The sequence below is a fragment of the Struthio camelus genome, chromosome 11 (genome assembly GCF_040807025.1).
Source record: "Struthio camelus isolate bStrCam1 chromosome 11, bStrCam1.hap1, whole genome shotgun sequence".
NCBI lineage: Eukaryota > Metazoa > Chordata > Aves > Struthioniformes > Struthionidae > Struthio > Struthio camelus.
In genome coordinates, this window is record NC_090952.1 from 12,580,105 (window position 1) to 12,599,123 (window position 19,019).

The 19,019-nt window shown below is 40.9% G+C and overlaps 1 protein-coding gene across 8 annotated transcripts in view; it reads left to right on the forward strand.

The window, feature by feature from the left end:
- IL1RAPL2 (interleukin 1 receptor accessory protein like 2) overlaps positions 1-19,019 on the forward strand; it is a 407,756-nt gene that overhangs the window by 203,994 nt on the left and 184,743 nt on the right. For 7 of the 8 annotated variants that reach the window (XM_068957186.1, XM_009672011.2, XM_009672010.2 and 4 more), the window contains one exon: positions 7,073-7,346. The exons of the other annotated variant lie outside the window; for it this stretch is intronic. In XM_068957186.1, coding sequence (XP_068813287.1) covers positions 7,073-7,346 — 274 coding nt within the window. The remainder of the gene's footprint in view (positions 1-7,072; positions 7,347-19,019) is intronic. 8 annotated transcript variants of the gene reach the window in all.

Genomic DNA, 19,019 nt, shown 5'->3' on the forward strand with positions numbered 1-19,019 from the left:
TCTCCCTCAGCAAATACTCCTGGAAGTCCCTGTGATCCAGTGCCATCAGAAAAGCTGGCGCCAGAGCCATCGGTTTGCATGGCCGGTCTGACAAGTGCTGTGGGATGAAATGTCCCTTTCCAGTAACTTCTGCTGACATGGATGGCTTCAGCATTTTACTTCTTCAAGTAGAATTTCTAAGTCCTGGCCTCATTAATATACTGTGGTTGCTGGAAGCTGGGATGGGGTGGGGGGGTTGTTCAGGGTCCAAGCTGCTTTTTTCTCTCCCTGAAGAATTTTACAGATTGATAATCTGCAACTGTATTCTTTCTTTTGCATTTTGGATGTAAGACTAAAATGCTCCCAGCTCTGTATGCATAAGTAAGTCAGGACAGTGCAATCGGTTGTTGTTTGGACCTCTGGCAGTATACTGTTTGTTTGACCTCAAAGGAAATTATGAGTGTTCAGCTGGAATCTTTGACATTTGAGCTTGGTTGAGGCTCATAAGAAAAGCTGGTCAAAAGGAATGAAGCATATGCAAATTGTCATTCAAAGTTTCTTGGCCCATCTTATAGAAATCTGAAGTTTTCATAAAAATTTGTAAGAAATTGAGCCTATGTAAGGCAGTGTCTTTTTACTTATTTATGAGCCAGCTTTGGAGAAACACCTGCACATTTCTAAATCAAATGACATTTCTTAGCACTCATAACTGTTTGATATGAGACTAGTGAAACCTTTACATATCTTGAAAATGCCAAACATTTGAACCGGTAAACTTGAATGGTTTAAATATTGCTAGAAAGCATACAGAAAATAGAGATGAGAGCAGAGGAAGTACAAAGTCTTTGTGTGATCCTTTTCTTATGATTTTGTGTTTCTGCAGCAAAACAGGCTCATAGTTAATGATTAGTGAATTTAGACGTTGCTGCAATAGAAATGAATTATGTAATTAGAGTTTGTTTGTGGGTCGTATGAGAAACACTGGCAAAATTCACCCAGCATGAATCATGATAAATTTATTTTTCTCTCCAGACTGCAGATAGTTTTCTAAGTGGTCCTTATCTCTTACAGATAGAGTTTTGATTTACTGTGCCCCTAAGGGGATGTATTTGAGTTTTTCTAAAATGTAGTTTAATATATATGTATAGTCAAAATCAAAAACTAGCATTTGCTTGGCTAAAATAAAAGAAAGGTGAGACTGTAACTCTAGAAAAGAAACATCACTGGCCCTTAGCATTAACTTCCTTCTCTTTTCCTCACTGCTCGCTATTGAGGACTGGCTCCACTGCTGCTGGAGAAGGTGGCTATCCTCTACCCTGCCTCTGAAGTACCGCCACCATCGTAGCCTTTTCCTTCTCCCTTGTAAAACTGGGTACTTAACTTGTGTGTTCGCTGACTGTATCTACCCTTCAATGTTGATGGACCATACATAATAGTTGGGTGTATTTTTATGTACCATACACAAACTGCATCTATTTGTAAGCTGTATGACCTGAGGCTTTAATTCTGTGCACCAAATTTGTTTTAAGGAACGGGTATTTACAATTTCTTAATGCTGCTTTTGAAATTTGGTAGCAGAGGAGATGTTCCTGAGGCAGGGATGTACCCCAAGCGCACAGGGCAGGACATCCACGCTGGAATGAGATCTCCCCCACCGTTTCCTCATCGCCATCTGGGGAGAGGGAAACCTTTTTTTTTTTTTTCTTTTTTTTTCCAATGGCTACTGTGAGGCTTTTTCTGTGATTATTTGCTGTGGAGATAAAACACCCCAATGAACCCAGTTGGAGAAGTGTTGTACAAGGCTGGAGAGGGAGCAGGAGAGATGGAGACTCAGATGCCTTTATGTAGGGCAAATTTTTATTGATTGCTATGAGAGTATCATTGGACCTTCCAGTCCAATAGGTCAGCTAAGCCACGGGAGCTTGAGAGGCAAAGTCTGGGCTTACCTTGTTTTGTCGGTGCCTTACGTGGTTGTAAAGAGCATGCAGAATGATCAATACAAGCATGTGTGTTGTGTTGGAACTGTGTTCTCTGACCAGCGAATGCATCTCTGAATTTTGGAGTATTTCAAGAACCAGAGGCAGGGCTAGGGATTTGCAGTTGCTGTTTTAGGTGGCTCAACTAGCTGACGCAGCTCACGGCGCAGTCGGGTGCGAGGAGTGGGGAGGAGGCTGGGGAGCGCCACGGAGGAGTGCAGCAGCAGGCTGGCAGCGTTCCTGCGTTTTCTGTGGCCTAGCTCTACAGCTTCTCTGTAGCTAATATATAAATAAAAATATAACTCCTACATCAGAGGAATATTTTTCTGACTAAATATTTACAGTCAGCAGTGCATTTGCTTGCTATGTGGAGCAATAAATTTAATACATTAGCTAGTATATTTATTTTTTAATTATTTATTTGAAGATGATTTCAATTTAAAATGAGATTTCAGGTAACAAGGTAGGCAAACATGTTCAACAATCCCATGATATAAATTGCTGTAGGTGACAGGTCCTTACAAAAATTATTACAGGCAGATTCGCAATGCGAAAATTATTTATAAGACAGCAAGCAGAAAGACAAATTACTCAGAGACTATGTACATGCTCTTCTATAATTGCTCATAAATTATTATGGTTCATGTTAAAATGCATCTAGAATCCCCAGACAGCGAGATTTATTTAAAATAAGAATAATGGCAAATTACCAGAAAACGGAGGGGGGAGATGCCGTGCGCACTGTAGGGTGATTGCTACCATGGAAGTACAGTAACTCACTGTCAGCCAACGTAATCTGCGATTTGTTTCGCAAATCTGCAGCCTTCCTTTTCAGTTCCTTGGGTTGCGTTAGCCTAGATAACGGGGACGATCAAACGACTTCAGTGACCTGCGGGCTCCTCGGTGCCGCCGAGAGCCAGGCCGGGCGCGGGCCTCGTGCTGCCGCCTTCCCTCCCGCGTCCGACCCGGCCGGGCAGGGGCACCCTGGGCCGAGGGGCCCCGTGCGTCCAGTGCTGAGGGGCTCACCAGGGTCTCTCTCCAGCTGCGGGGACGCGTTGGGGTCTCGCCACTACCTACGCAGGGCCCACAGGGGTTGGAACCCTTTAATCTTCCGGGACATGGGGTTGCGTTTAGTCACGGGTCGGAAGTTAGTCGCCTGGCGCTGGGGGACTGTCTGACTGACAGGCGAGGCTCGTTTGCTTAGGAAGTCGAGCGAAAAATGGGGTGATATTTTCTATATCCTCTCAGTGGCCTATATTCTCGAGAATATTTCAAATAATTGTCTTTATTGAAAGTGTCTAAAAAACACCCACAATAGAGGGATTTAATTTGAATGGGCTTTCAATCAGGCGCTTATTAAGGATCGGCTGATTAATGGGTAGCAGAGAATAGACGTATATACATTTATTATATAATAAGTGCCTCTCTTTAATGCTATTATTTTTGTCTCCTTACTACCCTGATTGTATTACATGTTGAGAGCCAACCCAACAGAAATGACAGCAAACTTTGTTCTCGATAATGGAGTGCTAAACTCCACCTAAGCAGCTCCCGTCATTTGTAATGACAGCTTTGAGAATACTCCAAATTAATCCAACAGTGGAGTCACGGCGGTGACTGACAGCCCTGCGAGGAGCCGCAGCCCTGCGAGCCGAGAGCGCCTGACCTAGATTTCAGCCTCCACAGCTTCATGCAGGGAAACATTCTCGGCTGTGTCTTTCACAAGAGAAAAAGCGCAAGGAGAAAAAGCCATCTTCTGTTTGATTAGTTTTCTTCAATAATTAAGATTTAGTTGAGGCGCTCTGCGAGGCTTCTCCCCTCCACAGATGTTGTCAAATGTTACAAAGCCTATCGCAAATCGTTGCTTCATTCCCAGTTGGTTCTCCTCTCTGTCATTTCCGCCTCATGGCGCGCTCCGGGGTGCCTGTTGGCTGCATGAAGGTGGCCTGCAGGCAGGAGTCGTGGCAAGGCAGCCGGCGCCGTTCCCCTCGCCATGCTCGCTGCACCCAGGCTCCTGCTCCCATCGCTCGCTGCTGCTCTCCCCTCAGTCGTACCTTCCTCGTAATTGGATGCAATTAATGGGAAAAATGGGTGTAAAACGTCTTTTTTTTTTTTCTTTTCTCCTTTTGAGATGCACATCTTGAGCCAGGGTCAACCACCAGTCTTGTTAACTCCATGTGAGCTGTGGAAACATTGCTAGCCCCACGGTCTCCCTCTTCCTGCTGGGGCTACCAGAGACAAATTTTAGCTAGTCTAATGACTTGGCTGTAAATTACCAACTTCATTTAAATGCCTTTCGTCCATTCCAGTGTGCTTTATATACTTGAGCAGCTGAAACTTCGAATATGAAGTGATAGAGAAGCATACGCTAGAGGCGAGAAGAAGTTTTCAGATGAAAGCCGAAGATGAGGCAGATTGAATGATGCTGAAGGATATTTAACATTTGCTTGAGCTGTGCGTTGATAAAGTGTTAGATGTAGATGTGGGAGAAATATTTTATTAGAAAGAGTAGCATTTTCAGCTTCCAAAGCTGGATTTCCATGTTAGGTCAATGCTGTACTTCGTAACTCTTCCTAATAGCTTTTGCATTGCGACTGCTCTGTGGCGTACCTCGAAACTGGCACCTTTCCACTTGACCCACAGGTTTGTGTGTGTAACTCAGGGTCAGGTACTCTTTATTGTCATCTGGCTTTGCTGAACCAGCATTGGCTCTAAAGCCTTTAATGGCGTGACATGATTAGATAGATGGAAGATTGACAGAATTAATGAGACTGGCTGAATGAGTTTGGATCTGGATTCCAGTTCTGGGCACCCCTATTCCTATCAGCTTATGTCTCTACTTATACATGTGTGACTCTGCAAAATTACAGCAGAGAAGGTGCCTTTGAGAGCGTCTGTGTATCCTGAAGAATAAGGATGAGCAGTCAGGAGAGATCAGCGTTTCCTTTCATATCCTGCACTGAGGAAACAAGGCTGCAAGCTTTGCAGTGCTTTTAATTGTGAAGCTTAAAGAGTAGAGCTTAAAGAAAGCACAGAGCATTTGTGAAGAACCCATTGATACCCGCTCACAGCAAAAGTGTTCAAAGTCACCTATATAAAATCAGAACCAGGTTTCAATGTAAATAAATAGATTGGATGGGTTTGTAGGCCTGGGCAATTGAGGTTTTTCTTCCGGCCCTGCTGCTGATTGCCCATGTCTATATAACACCATAGCAGAGATCGGTGAATGTATTTAGATGAAAGTATTTAATGTGATCCTAGCAAGAGACTGTTGAATTATAACGTGCTGATGCAGCGTGCCATATGAAATCTGAAGAATGTTATAAATGTGAAAGGGATGCAGTGAGAAAAACTGAGTTGCCCAAACACTTTAATACGTGGTTTTCAAGTAGTGATTAGCCAAACTTGTCCTGCCCTTTGTAGGACTGAGCTATGAGATGGAGAACGCAGAGGAAGAAATGCTGTTGCAGTAATAAAAGGAAGAAAAATCAATAAATTTTTATCGGCCTTTCATTTTATGTCAATAACAGTTGCAGTTAAGAACAAGAAGCAAAGGTTTTATTTTAAATCAGCAACAAAAGGAGTGTGGAAATAAAAACTGAAAAGTGAAAAAAGGTATACATAACTTTGAGTGAATGTTTTGTTGTTGGGGCTCTTTTCTTTGAAATAAGCAGTCGGATTGGCACAACCAGTGGCGACATTTCCGTCTGGCTGTTTGGGTGGGCAGCAGACGCCTGCAGTGCGGTTTGCGTGGTGCTGGGTGAGCCCAGCCATTGCACCATCTCCCTTTGCTCCTCAGCGCCCTCCTGACAGGTGATGCAGTAAGCATAGAGTCCCGAGCACTGGGTTTCCCTTCTTGCTCTGTCATCCCCTGAACCTAAGTTGGTTTGTTTTTCCAAGATGATACACGGAAGTGTTTGTATTAGAAATGTAAAGGAAAGTGAGCATTATGAACAAGTTTAAGATATATGTCTCTCAGTTGCTTGGTTCTAGTGGTCACAGTAAAACTCAAGCTGCTATGCTGCAATGTGAGTGTTAGAGCCTTCCATTTACCAAGGCTAGCTTTGAAGAATTCAAGAGAAGCCCGAATAAGTGGCAGACGCATAATTAAAAGGTAGTTCAAGCTGCTAAAAAGGACCAAATTTGATATACCACCATGTGCACAATTTTGTGTCTGCACATTTGTTTAGGAAGTAAATAAAAATCAGTTAATGAGTGACTGCTATCAAGATGTATGTGAAATGAAGAGTATATGAGAGCATCTAGCATTTAATTTGAGAACTGATACTGGAAATGCAGAAGAGGCAACCTGAGCTGTAGTTGGTTGAATCTGGGATAGCTACATGAAGGTTAAAGATGTTCCAATTACATATAGCTGGATACGAGCAATAAATTATACAAAGTAGGCATTTGATAGAGTGAAGATCAAGTGAGGTATAAAACCTTCTAGAGCCAAGAAAAGTGCCTCAAATGTTTTCGCTGAACAGAACATCAAAAGATCCCCTTTCACGTTTGCACTGTTCCTTTATTCAACTTGATTGCATTGGTAGTGTGTTGTAATTGTATCCCGTTGTATATAGTACTTCCCTCTGCAGTTTGAGCAGGGTGTAGAAAAAAGAGCTGTGTGGAACTGCTTTGAAAATAAAATGATAAATGTCACATCTGTTATTGATTTTTTTTATGTAACAGAAAATTGGCAGAGATGAATGGAGAAGTTTTAAGGGACAGAGTAAGATCATATGTCAAAGGACATTTTCCTCCAGCAAGTAATTACGTAATTCAAAACTGGTTTATTGGGTCAAGCAGTTAAGGTGAAAACACTTGGGTTATTTATTAAAGAGTTAGTGTTCTGGGTATGAAAATAATGACTCTCTAAAGAAATGGAATTGAGTAGCCTAATGTGCTCTATTAATTGCCTGTACGTTTTGCATTTACATGTAACTTTAAAACGTCTATAAAACTCTTTAATTGCCAATAGCTGCTTTGGGTTTTCATATTGCTATAAAATAAAGGTTCTTTTCTTTTGATTATTTGCACTGTGTTTCACAGGCTGCCTCTCACTATCTTGAAAAAGTGTATCTGTATCTAATCTTTCTTTATTATTGTTTTGCTTTCAGTTGATGGTTGCATTGACTGGTCAGTGGATCTCAAGACATACATGGCTTTGGCAGGTGAACCAGTCCGAGTGAAATGTGCCCTTTTCTACAGCTATATCAGAACTAATTATAGCATGGCCCAAAGCACAGGTCTTAGGCTTATGTGGTACAAAAACAAAGGAGATTTAGAAGAACCCATTATATTTTCTGAAGTTAGGATGAGCAAGGATGAAGATTCAATATGGTTTCACTCGGTTGAGTTGCAAGACAGTGGTTTCTACACGTGTGTCCTAAGGTGGGTATTGTGTTAAAATATAATTAAGAATGTATAGATTGTTTTGTTTAAAGAAATATTTAAATTTAGCTCTCAGGATTGAGATAATTCTGCCAATTAATATATACTCATTCTTTTTTTCCTCCTAATTATATTTGTCACATTGGTGCTCTGTCTTAAAATTACAGTTCCCTTCGTAATTATAGTTACCTTTTCCAATAGCTATAATGAAACATGTGCCTTCACTTCTTTACCTTTTCTTTATTTAAGACGAACAGTAGCAAATTCTCGTTTTGCCATAAACCTTCAGAACTGGATAATTCTTGAATCATTAAGTTTTTCGGTTAAATAATTTTCAAATCCTCTGAGTGACAAGTGACAATCATAAATGATTTTTCAAAGTTGGTAAGGTTCCATACTGAAATTAATGCCAAATATTTGCAGCAAAGTAACAGCACTGCTCAGAGCCCAGAATTTGCTCAGTCTTTATCTTTGCTAAGTCTTACTGCCTTATTTCAGCCTGCCTCTAGCCATTCTGGATCCTGAAGAGTGCTTCTACAACCAAAGATTTGTGCATTGTGTGGTAGTTTGTACTGTGGACCAACATGCAAGCTGAATATCAGATGAATGTGCCAAACTTTTAAGTGTCTGAGGCCTTTGAAGTTTATTATACCATTATTGGCTGTTTTGTCACAGGCTTAGTGTAATGTAAATTCCGTGATTTTGAAATGTTACGGGAAGATAGTGATCTGAATGTTTCAGGAGAACTACACATATTTCATAAAAAGCAGCTGTTGTGATAATCAAGTTACTGTTTCAATACTGTTGGAAATTTTTATGCAAATCCTATGTGAACACTGAGGAATTGATCTTGGATCAAATTCTGGGACATACTTTTATCTGAGAAATTTCAAAACCTTTTGCTCATTTACATGACAAAGTAGTTTTGGTAACAAATGGGCAATTTCTTAATTAATTCATGCATTCTTCTCATTTTCAGATAAAAACTATATAAAATGCTCTTTGGAAGGCATTACGCAGCAATATCATCTTCTCTGTTAGTTACGTGGTTTTGCTGCTTAGCCTAAAACTTTCTTACATAATTACAGATATTTTTGCCTTTTTCAGATTTATGTGGGAGTGCAGAATATTATATATAGTAATTACATGTAAAAGACCACATTTCTTCCTTGAATGTATTTGTTTTTTTTTTTCCAAAAATATATCCTTGCTGTTATTGTTTATAAAACTATAGGTGGCTTAAAATAGCTCAGGGAATTGCAGTACTGATTTATTTTAATTTCATTAAAATTGGGTTAGGTAGAATGTTTTGAAATACACTTTTATGGCGGACTGTCCACACCATTAACTGAAGTGTCAGCGTTATTGATCTGATTTTTTTTTTTTGATAAGCAGTTGTTTGCATTTTAGTCATTAACCAGGATCACCTGCTTTGTGAGAATTAGAAGGTCACAGGTGATAGCAGTAATTCTGGAATATGATTTCATTTTCTAGCAACATTGACAATTTCTGTTAGAAATGCTTTCTTTTGTAAACTAAATGAATAGAGACTGGTAGAAAGAACTCAGTGCAGTGGAAGCGAAGAGATGACTATGTCCATCGGTATGCAGCACTGGGGTTAGGGCTGCTCATGCATAATTGATTCTTCTGGTTTAGTAGTTGACTGGAAAAAAAATTGGGGAGAAAAATGTGTTTGGCTCAAGATAAATTTAAAAAGTTTCATTTTTTAATGCCAAAACAACCCCTAAAATTTTGATTCTTTTAGAGAAAAATTCAAAGAAATGTAGATGTAAGTTGGTGATTTGTCAGCACTCACGGAGGATGTGGGAAGCCCTGGCCCGAGAGGTAACACCGCCTGGTGTGCCCCTGTGGCCAGGCTGTACAGTAACAACCATTTCAAGTTTCTAGTCTGAAATTTTTACTTTTCTATGAGAAAGGGACCAAGGAACACGGTGGTGAAAACTCCCATTGGAAGGTAGATCTGTGCTCCACACTCTGCTTCAGAGAACATTGTTTTCTTTAGGCTAAACAAACTCTGAGGATGAGAGCTCCCTTTCCCGGAAGAGTTTATGGCTCTTTGTACGCAAGGAAGGGCATAGTCTTGATCTGGAAGATCTTCTCTGATAGCAGAAAGGAATTGAACGCCAAGGATTTTTAACAAGTGCTGTATATAGGATGACATTGGTAATAGCAACACTTAGGTTAGTTTAGACTCCCTCGACTTGTTACCTTTTGCCCCAATTAAAACAACTTAGCAAGCAGGAAAATTGTATTGGGAAAATGGTAATTGCACTTTTCAGTGAATTTCCTATTTGCTGAAAAGGTTCTTCAGAGTTTGAATAAAACACTGGTTTTCAAGAAGCTCGATTTTTCTGGCTGCTAATGGGTGCTTGTAGGGTCACAGCATGAGTGTCTTGGAGGCAACTGGAAGGAATTTTGCAGAAGGTGCTCAAGGAGAATGGCTATGAGGAGGTGAAGGAAAGGCTGATATGGTAGTGATTTAGAGATGGGTAAAAATTAAGTGTGTCAGGGAATTATTTCTTATACAGAAATATCATTTTAATAATCATAATGTCTGTTTTGTAAATTAAGCCATAATATTGAATAAAATTAATACCAGATTAGCACTTATGAGAGAGATTGCTTCTTCAGGCAAAAAATTTCTAATGTTGTAATTTTAAGTGTTGCCTGTTCTTTATTAACCAATTGTTGCATAGACATGTGCCTGTGTGTAGTGGGGGGAATACACACTGCTTACATTTACTGTAGCATGAAAGCTTACTTTCCTCTTCTCACAATACATTTTGACATTGAGCTGACAGTGAGATGCAAGCTGAAGTGTGGTACTTCTCTGCAGTGTTAAACGTGTCTGTGATGTATTAAGGGATCCTGATTCTGAAAAGAATTAAACGAGGGTGAACTTCAGGCATATTAGGAAATCCATGTGAATTCCGTGGGACTGGATTGTTCATAGACACCTTTTTTGTGCCAGATCAGGGTTATTACAATAGCAAGATCCCGTGATACTAAAAGGGGTCCTGTCTGACGGATAGATATGTGTGTTGTTACAGCTCCCGGATAAATACTGGGACATTTGTATCACAGTTTTATGGTACAGTATGCAAGTGCTGCATCCTGGAGGCCTCTCTGGAGTACGGTCCCTGGATATGCCATTAATCTTCCAGTGCCCAGCAGTGGTACACTTAGTTAAAATTGTCAACATTTTCATTACAGAGGTTTGTTTTTCAGGGATTTTTCACATAAGCACACTGGATTGAAAAGATTTCAGAGATGAGAGCACCAAAACCAAACATGGAAACTAAAATTCATCTAAATACATAGGATGGGCCTCAAAGTTCTGGGTGTGCAAGAAGTTCAGTTGCCAGATCATGTGTTGTTTTTACTCTCAGAAAAAAATGTTTGTTTTTCTGTGTTATGAGCCTCAGTTTTTCAGAGCGGGAAAAAGAACTGGGCCTACTTAGGTCTTCTTATGATAATGAAAGAAGAGAAGGTGACTTGGGGAAGAAATTTCATGAAATTTTGCAGCACCTTTGTTATCAGCAGTGTAGCGCACCTAAAGTCTTTTCTGCTAACTGGGCTGAACTCCAAAATAAGCTGAAATGCAATAAATGCTTTATCAGCAAGAGTAGTAAGAATGTGGTAAAAATAGTGTGTATATGCTGTTAAAGGATCCTTGGTGAAATAAAATAATTCAATTCCCATAATGTGAGTCAGGAGGATAAGAAGTTTAGGCTTTGGGGGTGCAAAGAAAGAAGGAGGTTGGCATTCGTGGTCCCTAGACTGCCTGCCAGACTTAGGCACAGGATGCAGAGCAACAACTTTTAGAGTGAGGGCTCCTTGAATGTATGTGAGGAAATAAGCCTGCAGGTCTTTAATACCAGCATTTGATGCCAGAAAGCCACCAACGAATCAAGTTAGAAAATCTGTTTATCCTTTCTACCTTACTTTGTCACTATCTGTACGGTTCTTAATGCTGAGCAGCATTGTTATGTGCATTCACAGAAGAATAAAGCTTTTGTCGGGCCGTCAGTGAAATATTGCGATATTACTTTCTGAGCAGTAATAAAAGAGACTGATAGTAGATTTTAAGCCTTCAGGCTTCTGAGTGCCTGTGGAGCACATGATCAGGAAATCAAAATGAGATTCAGACAGCCTAGAGGGGCTGTCAGTAAAACTTCATACGCAGCATCGCCTTTGTGCTCTTGGTTCACTGAATGTTAGAAGGAGCTGAAGGACTTGTTTCAAATGCCCACAACCAGGGCTGCAGTATGGGCCAGTCTTCCCAGGAAAAGCTGCATCCATTTTTTCTGACCACTGAAAGTCTGACTGTCAAACAATAGGAAAGAAAAGTTATTTCAAATCTTTAAGACCAAACAAGAAAGTTGAACTAAATCACAGAGTGAAAACGTGTAGGGTAAGGGCAGTTTCTCTGCGGCTATGTCTTAAATCTCATGGTTCTTACAATATGTGTTTTAAAGTGATCATTCACTTTGTTGGTGTCAATATCTTCTTGCTGCAGAATGAGTAATGTTCAGGCACTTTGGATTTATCCAGTGCTCAATTTTTCATGGCAAGGGTGGTTTTGTATCTTAGATCCCTTTGAAAATGGTGTCGTAATTCCAATTTAGTTATACAGTGTCTCCTTCCATGTACTTCACTGACAAGTGCTTTTTCCCACAAACTGAAAAGGTCTAAAGTTCCTTTCTAGTGTCCTAGTGTCTTTGATCATCAGATGTCCAAGAGGGGCATGTCTAAGTAGCTGCTGGATTGCACATCTCATAGTTAGCTCTCCGACTTGGCAGATGGTATATGATCAGCTTTCACCGCTGTACCATCCCAGGGGTGTTGGTAGAAGCCAGGTAGGTTTCGCACTTTTTACAAGGGTATGGACTCAGCATGGCTTAGTCTTGCCAGGCTCTGCTGATCAATGCTATGGGTTCTTTTCCTGCATTGAAAGTGACCGATTCTGTATAAACAAAATTCCTGCGATATGTAGTATTCAAGATTTGAATACAGTGTTAGAGCAGATACATTATAAAATCAATATGATTCATGATAAAATAAAATTTAGCTTACTGAGAGATAATGCTTTGGCATTATCAAAAGGAAAGTAGAATCAGAATATTTCTACCTTTCTGTCTAAAATCCTGTAAAAACTGATGGTGCTTCTGCAAATCAATTGGATGACATTGTCTTAATTGAGAAAAATCAGTTCTATCTGTTCTTTTGACACCTACGCTTGCAGAAAAAAACAAGATTTATTTTTCTTCCCTGATGGTATGTAGGTTTGTGCTCACTCACCCTCCTTCTCTAAGGCTTTGAAAGGGAAGATACCCATCCCCTGTCTTTCTGAAAGCCAATGTTCACTATTGATGACAGCTATAGGGACAGTCAGTGCTTCAAGCAGAAATGGATGTATTGCTGTGTGGCTGGAGAGCATCCAGAGGTTCCCTGTTGCGGTGGCATGCACAAAAAGGAGAATTTAGTTTTCTTAGTAGTAAAACCACAGCTTTAGCACCATTAAGACTGATTGACTGGCATTATCCTCTAGTCTCAATGTACCGTCATGCAGCAGGTGCATGTGCTGTACCCATCATTAACACTTGGGCTTGCCATCACTGGTTCCTCGTGGAAGAAGCGCTTCACACCTGCCTTGGCGGGGAGGAACAATGCAAAGTGGAGTAACTGCTTCCTCGTGCAGTTGTCTCAGTCTTCAAGAGCTCTGATGCGGAGACGACGTTCAGCCCTTTCCTCTCCAGCTCATCAGGGAGTTTTGTTCCCCTGCTGTGCCCCAGTGACAGTCGGAGGAAGGCAGTGTTCTTACCCCGGTACCGCTCCTGCTGAAACCTGCGTCAAAAGCCAGCTGCAACCCAGAGTGTCTGCTGACGGCATCGTACATCCCCCCAGGAGTGCACAGACAGAAGGCTGAGAGCTTGTACAAGGTTACCTAAGGAAATCTCTCCCAACGTGCAAGGTGACAGAGCCAAAGGGAATTAAACTGTTTTTTGGTAAGTGGCCCCGAGGATAATTTTTTCTTTTCTGGCACTTTAGGTAAGTCACAACCAGGAAGACTCATCTGCAAGACTCCATCAGCTGTCCCTGCACATCTGTGTAATGACACTCACGTCGGGGTTTTGTCGTGAGAACATTCTGGTTTTACCCTATCGGATAATTACAGATCCAATGTTTTACATGCTCAATTGCCTGTACACAAACTGAGGGGGCCTTCCTTTCCCTCCTTGCCTAAACAAATAGGGCTTGTACACATGAGGAAGCATATACTCCACAGATTTTATTCCCTGAGGCAGCAAAATCAGAGAGGTTTAGCAATGCAGACAAAGCTAATGGGTATCTGAATGCAACTTTTGTTTTGCTTGCTAGGTATCTAATAAAAAAAAAGCAAAGAGGAGTAGATACACTGATTCATCCACTGCATGGGCTGGAAGAAATAAAGGAGAAAATGTTCAGTGAGCTCAGAAACGGGGTATTGCACATAGAAAATTATTGGTAGGGAATTTCTTAATACTTTCCTTGGAGCAGTTGTCTGTGGGCCTTAGATTTATGTCACTTATAGTGGGGCTTTTCAGTGAGACAATGTAATTTAACAGTAATATCCAGAGTTCAAAAGAAAATTATTAAAAAAAAAAAATGAAAAGAGCTTAGTTACTTGAAGTAGCAAACTTCAGGGCAACTTACTTCTAATACTCAAGGATGAGAAAGAAATTTTCCCTGAGAGCAAACCCAGCTGATTACAGCAGTTCTTCGGCTGGAACAGCGTGTGCTGAAGCTGATAGAGGCCAGATACTCTGTGAACTTTGGTGTGATATACTGAGATAGTTTGGTGTTCTTTTGATTTCCGCATTTTTCTGTGTTCTGTATTTTATTTTCATATACTTATTTCTATTAAGTAACAGTTTTGGAGGCTTTAAAAAGGACGAGGAGCACTGTCAACCTGTGTGATTCAGCTCGAGAGCTAGGATTTTTTTCTTCCTTCCCTGAGTAGTCCCTGTTGGAATGATTGTCTGGTGATTTGGTGTTTTTTTGACTGTTTTTGTCAAGATGCAGAGATGAGCAGGACCAGCGTTTGTGTATGTGGAGCCAACCAGAAAAAAAAATAGCTCCTGCTGCCCCTTCCAATGTGCAAACCAGGCCTATTCTTACCTGTTTCAGGCTGTTCAATTTTAGGCTGTTTCAAACTGTTCTCAGAGCGACTTAAGAGTTCACACTATCTAAGCTTTGGTCAGATAGACCCAACTGTGAGAAACTGTCCAGCTGCTGGATCCAAGCATATTTTCCTCCCTGTCCTCCTATCTGGAAAGCCTAAAAACTCCCTAAAAGGGGTAAGCACACAGTCAGGAATGCAGGTTTTGCTTTTAAGTGCCTGTGGTGAGAACTATGTTCTTGATGGTTAATTTGAGGAGACATCCCTGGCTATGTTTTCCAAACTATCATTAATGTGACTCTTAGAAAAGTAATCTTTCAATGAGTTTGCTCAGTTGTTTTGTTTTTGAATAGTGATGGCATAACCTTTCTTCATGGTAAAACACAGGCTCCAGGGACATTTGGTATGTTTTATTCAAGCTGAAATTGTCATTTTGTTTCCAGTGAATCTTGTGTAGCGATTAAATCTTAGGAGGAAAGTGCAGTAGGACTAAAAATTCTTAAAGAATCATGGGTCAGCTCAGCACAAATGTATTTTCTACTTGAACGAATGGGGACTCAAATGGCACCTCCATCTGGATTCACAGCACAGGCCTCTATAGAGGCTCAAAGGAAGTAGGAGTAATGAAAGAACACAGCGCATTTATGAAGTGGTACTGCTTTAGCATCCTGTGCTTAATTTTCTGAGATCATACTTTTATGATGCTGATTTTTTTTACTAATAGGATCTTGAAAGCCAGCTAGACATTAAAGGAAAAATAATGCGGGATTAGGATTTTTCATCACCATATATAGGAGTTGGGTTTAGAATTACAGTTGTAAAAGAAAGCAAGCAAACTACAAGACAGGAGTGTTTAGAGTTGCGCCAAGCCCAGGTAACACAGCCGTGGAGGCCCAGAATCACTGCACTTTGTGGCTTATTGTTCAGTAAGCAGCTGCAGTCATGTCAACCATCTGTTGAATTGCCCTTCTTCAGGAATTGCCCTTTCATTTGACAAAATGATCAGAAGACAAGACTGCAGCAGACAGTAATCCAAAAACTTTGAATGTAGCTGTGATTGGTAACCTCTCAGAGTGATCTGTATCATGTGTGAGAGTTTGACCTCCTCCAGACAATGACCGAAACCAGGCAGCAGCGGTAGTCATAGAGGAACTTGAGTGAAACCTTGGCAGATAAGTAACAATTAACTTGTTTGGAGGAAAGATGCTATATCTGCGTGATTTGAAACAGTACTGATAATAAAAGTAGTCATTTTTTTCTTTAAACAGATCACCAAACCAGGATCTCATAGAACAGGGTGAAAGAACCTCAGATACTCATGAAACTGCTTGGTAATGATTATATGAAGTGCGAAATTTAGACTGGAATGAATGCATGAAATTCTTACAAAAGGAGAGGAAAACAACCAACTGCTGGCTTGGGTCTGAGAGCTGACAACAGAAGTACGTTCCTATAGCAGTTGGTAGTGGATTAATTCCTCTGGACCTTGAGAAGGGCAAAGATGGTTGGCCTTGTTGTTTCTGTTATTGCTTTAATTTGGCACCAGTAAAGATGAATGTAAGAGTTGGCTTTCATGTTCCTGCAGTCAGTATTTCAGTGAGCCAATGAAAAACTCATTAACACAAGCAAGCAGAATGTTTAGGTCAGTTGGGAGAGATCTAAGTTTGAGCTGGATTGTTTCCTGATTGCAACTTTGATAAATACTCTTCCCAGCTTTTGGATCTACCATCGTGTCGTAGTCTTACAACTGTAATGTAATTAAAGAAATGAACACCTATTGAAAACTGAACCTGCATGCTAGGGAAAACACAAGGAAAAACACAAGGAAAAACCTGCAAATCCTCATGTATAACTAAGCAATTCAAACTGTGGGGTGTTTTTCAAACTAGTAGATATAAAATACTCAGCCACTTTGCCTCCTCCCTGCTCTTTCTCTTTATAAGAAAGTCAGTAAACAGGAAGGGGAGTAGGGGAGGTTTCTTGCATGCTGGATGCAAAATTGTTTTACTTGACTCTTTTAACAAACTACCCTCACTGGTAGAACCGCAAGTGTCAAAGTCATGAATATTTCCTCTCATTTTTTTTCAGCCTTAGGGCTGATAAATTGTGTTGAATACAAAACTAGATGAAAAATTATTTTGGGATTGCCACTTCAATTTTAGATTTCCTTCTTCTCCCTTTCTCTGTTTCCTCCCCTTTTCCTCTCTTGTCTTTGTTTTGTAGTCAAGCCAAACTCACAATTTTGCTGGATTTTGTTTTGAGACCTGTTAAACTCCCTTGATTTTGCCTATGTTTTTCTATTGGTTTCTGAATTGGTTTCAATTTGTAGTTCAGAGCCAGTTTTAGGTGGCCTGGGATTACACGTGCCTTGCCACCAGAACAAAGGAAGTCTGCTTTGTGAACTCTGGCAAAGCTAAATCCTTCTTCACATATCCGCTCCAGAGAGCAGGCCCGGTTTTGAACTAGTCTCTTGAAACAGGGAATTACAAATCTTAGTTTCAGTGTGAAAATAGGGGTATCTATACTGCATAGTGATTCTTGCTTTTCTTCTTTCTTGCCATTCTCTATATGACCACTGCTACCTCTTGCAGAAATTGAAAGCACTGAAAGTCGACTCTCCTGGAGAATGGATTGTTTGGAACCCGTTCAGAAAAGAAAAATCATTAAAAGACCCACTTTCAAACTCATGGGCTTATTTGCTTTACATGTGGGAAGCAGCTTGTCTGCAGTCTGCCAGGTCTTGGTTCATTTGGGTTGCATGAAATCACCAGTACCCTCTACCTATGTGCAGCTCTTGTTTCCTGTTCCAGTGATGCTGAGATCACTGCTGCAGGCCTTTCACCATCTTCCCCGTCTGCCTGGAAAATACTTCCTTTTTGTTCATTTCACTCCTCAGCCATGAGAGCAAAACCCAGGTTACCTGGCTTTGTTGAGCCTCTTGTTCTTTGTGTGTTCCAGCCTCCCTCATTAAAGGTGGTCTTATGAACCTTTTCTGCCAGTCTCCAAACTGCTGGGAGCACTGACCTTCCCCTGCCAAGCGCCATGACCGTATATTGAAAACAAAAGTCAGACCTCCATTTTATAATTCTGGGTAATAGGCCATTTGTTTCGCTCTTAAAAGAAGAAGAGGAAAGCAATGAATGTAGGATTCATGCCAGCCAGTCTACATATCCTTACCAAAAAGAAAAAGGACCCTTACTACAAACAACTCAAATGCAGCTCATCGAGGAGAGCCGTTGAGGACATGGAGGTCCTGAAAGCCATTGGAAAGGAAGATCTAGATCAGTCCCAGTGCAGCAGCTGTGTGGGCTTCCTAGAGCCCCCGTAGATGAGCCTGACTCCAGTGACCTGCACGGTGACCTGTGCCATAATTTCCCTGTCTGCTTCCGCAGGTGTTACAGAATGTGGTGGTGACTAGCAACTGCTCTGCGATCCCCTTCCTGGCTTCTGACTCAAGCTATCGCCTTCCGGAGATCCTGTTACGCCACAGGCCACACGAGGGAGGAGAGAGGGCCTGTCCTCATGCATCGGTGAAACCGAAGGCGTATACTTCTCCAAATTCCAGTTCAAATTACAGGCTTCTTGTTGTGTAGGAAAATTCCTTGTTTCAGCTACAAATCCCCGTGTAAAATGAACATAGGGATCCCTCCATTAAGGAGGTGAGTGGTGGATCTCAAATACTCTCAAATGCAAGGTGGGATTAACACAAGGCAAATACTGTGGGAATCGTCTGGTTAAAACACAGGGCGTGTATCTTTTTAGGAAGCTCTGTTCTGCATCATCTCAGCTGATACAAGAGTGGTAACCATGGGAGTCTCCAAGAAAAACTAACCACAGACTCAATACCTGCGCAGAGGACTGATGGATGAAATCTGTACCGTCCTCCTGAATAGTTAGCCAAATTCAAAGAGGAATGGCTCAAGTCTTCTATAACCAGAGGCTCCCAGGTTTCTGCTTTGAAGTTGAGAAAAACAGTGAGGTTCAAACTGCTTCTGTCATTTTTGCACGTGACTGAAAGGTAACTGAGTAGATTAGAGGAAGGCTGTGGCTTCATTCAGTAGATTTCATGCAATTGCAGAAGTTACCCTTTTTGAATTACTATCAGTAGAGCCTAACATAAGGGGCTGATGAAGAAGCATTCAGAAAGCTTTCAAGTCTCTTGCTGTTGGCTTCGTGATGACTTTCTTCATCACGAGCCTGAATGGATTTTGTCCCGGTCATGGAGTGTGAGCAAAAATGATAGTGCTCACAAGGCACTTAGTTTTCTCAGTTCTACTCAATTCTAATTGTAACTAGTGGAAAGAATACTACATTTTTAGGATGTGGTTCCAGGAAGCATTTTAAATAGAACTAGCCTCCAGCACTGTTCAAAATACAATCTAAATAATGCAAGATTGTTAGCAGAAAATACAGTGCTATTAAATAACACCAAGTAATGGACAGCTGTTCAAAGGCATTATTCTTGGTTGGTCTGGATCGTTAAAACTGGG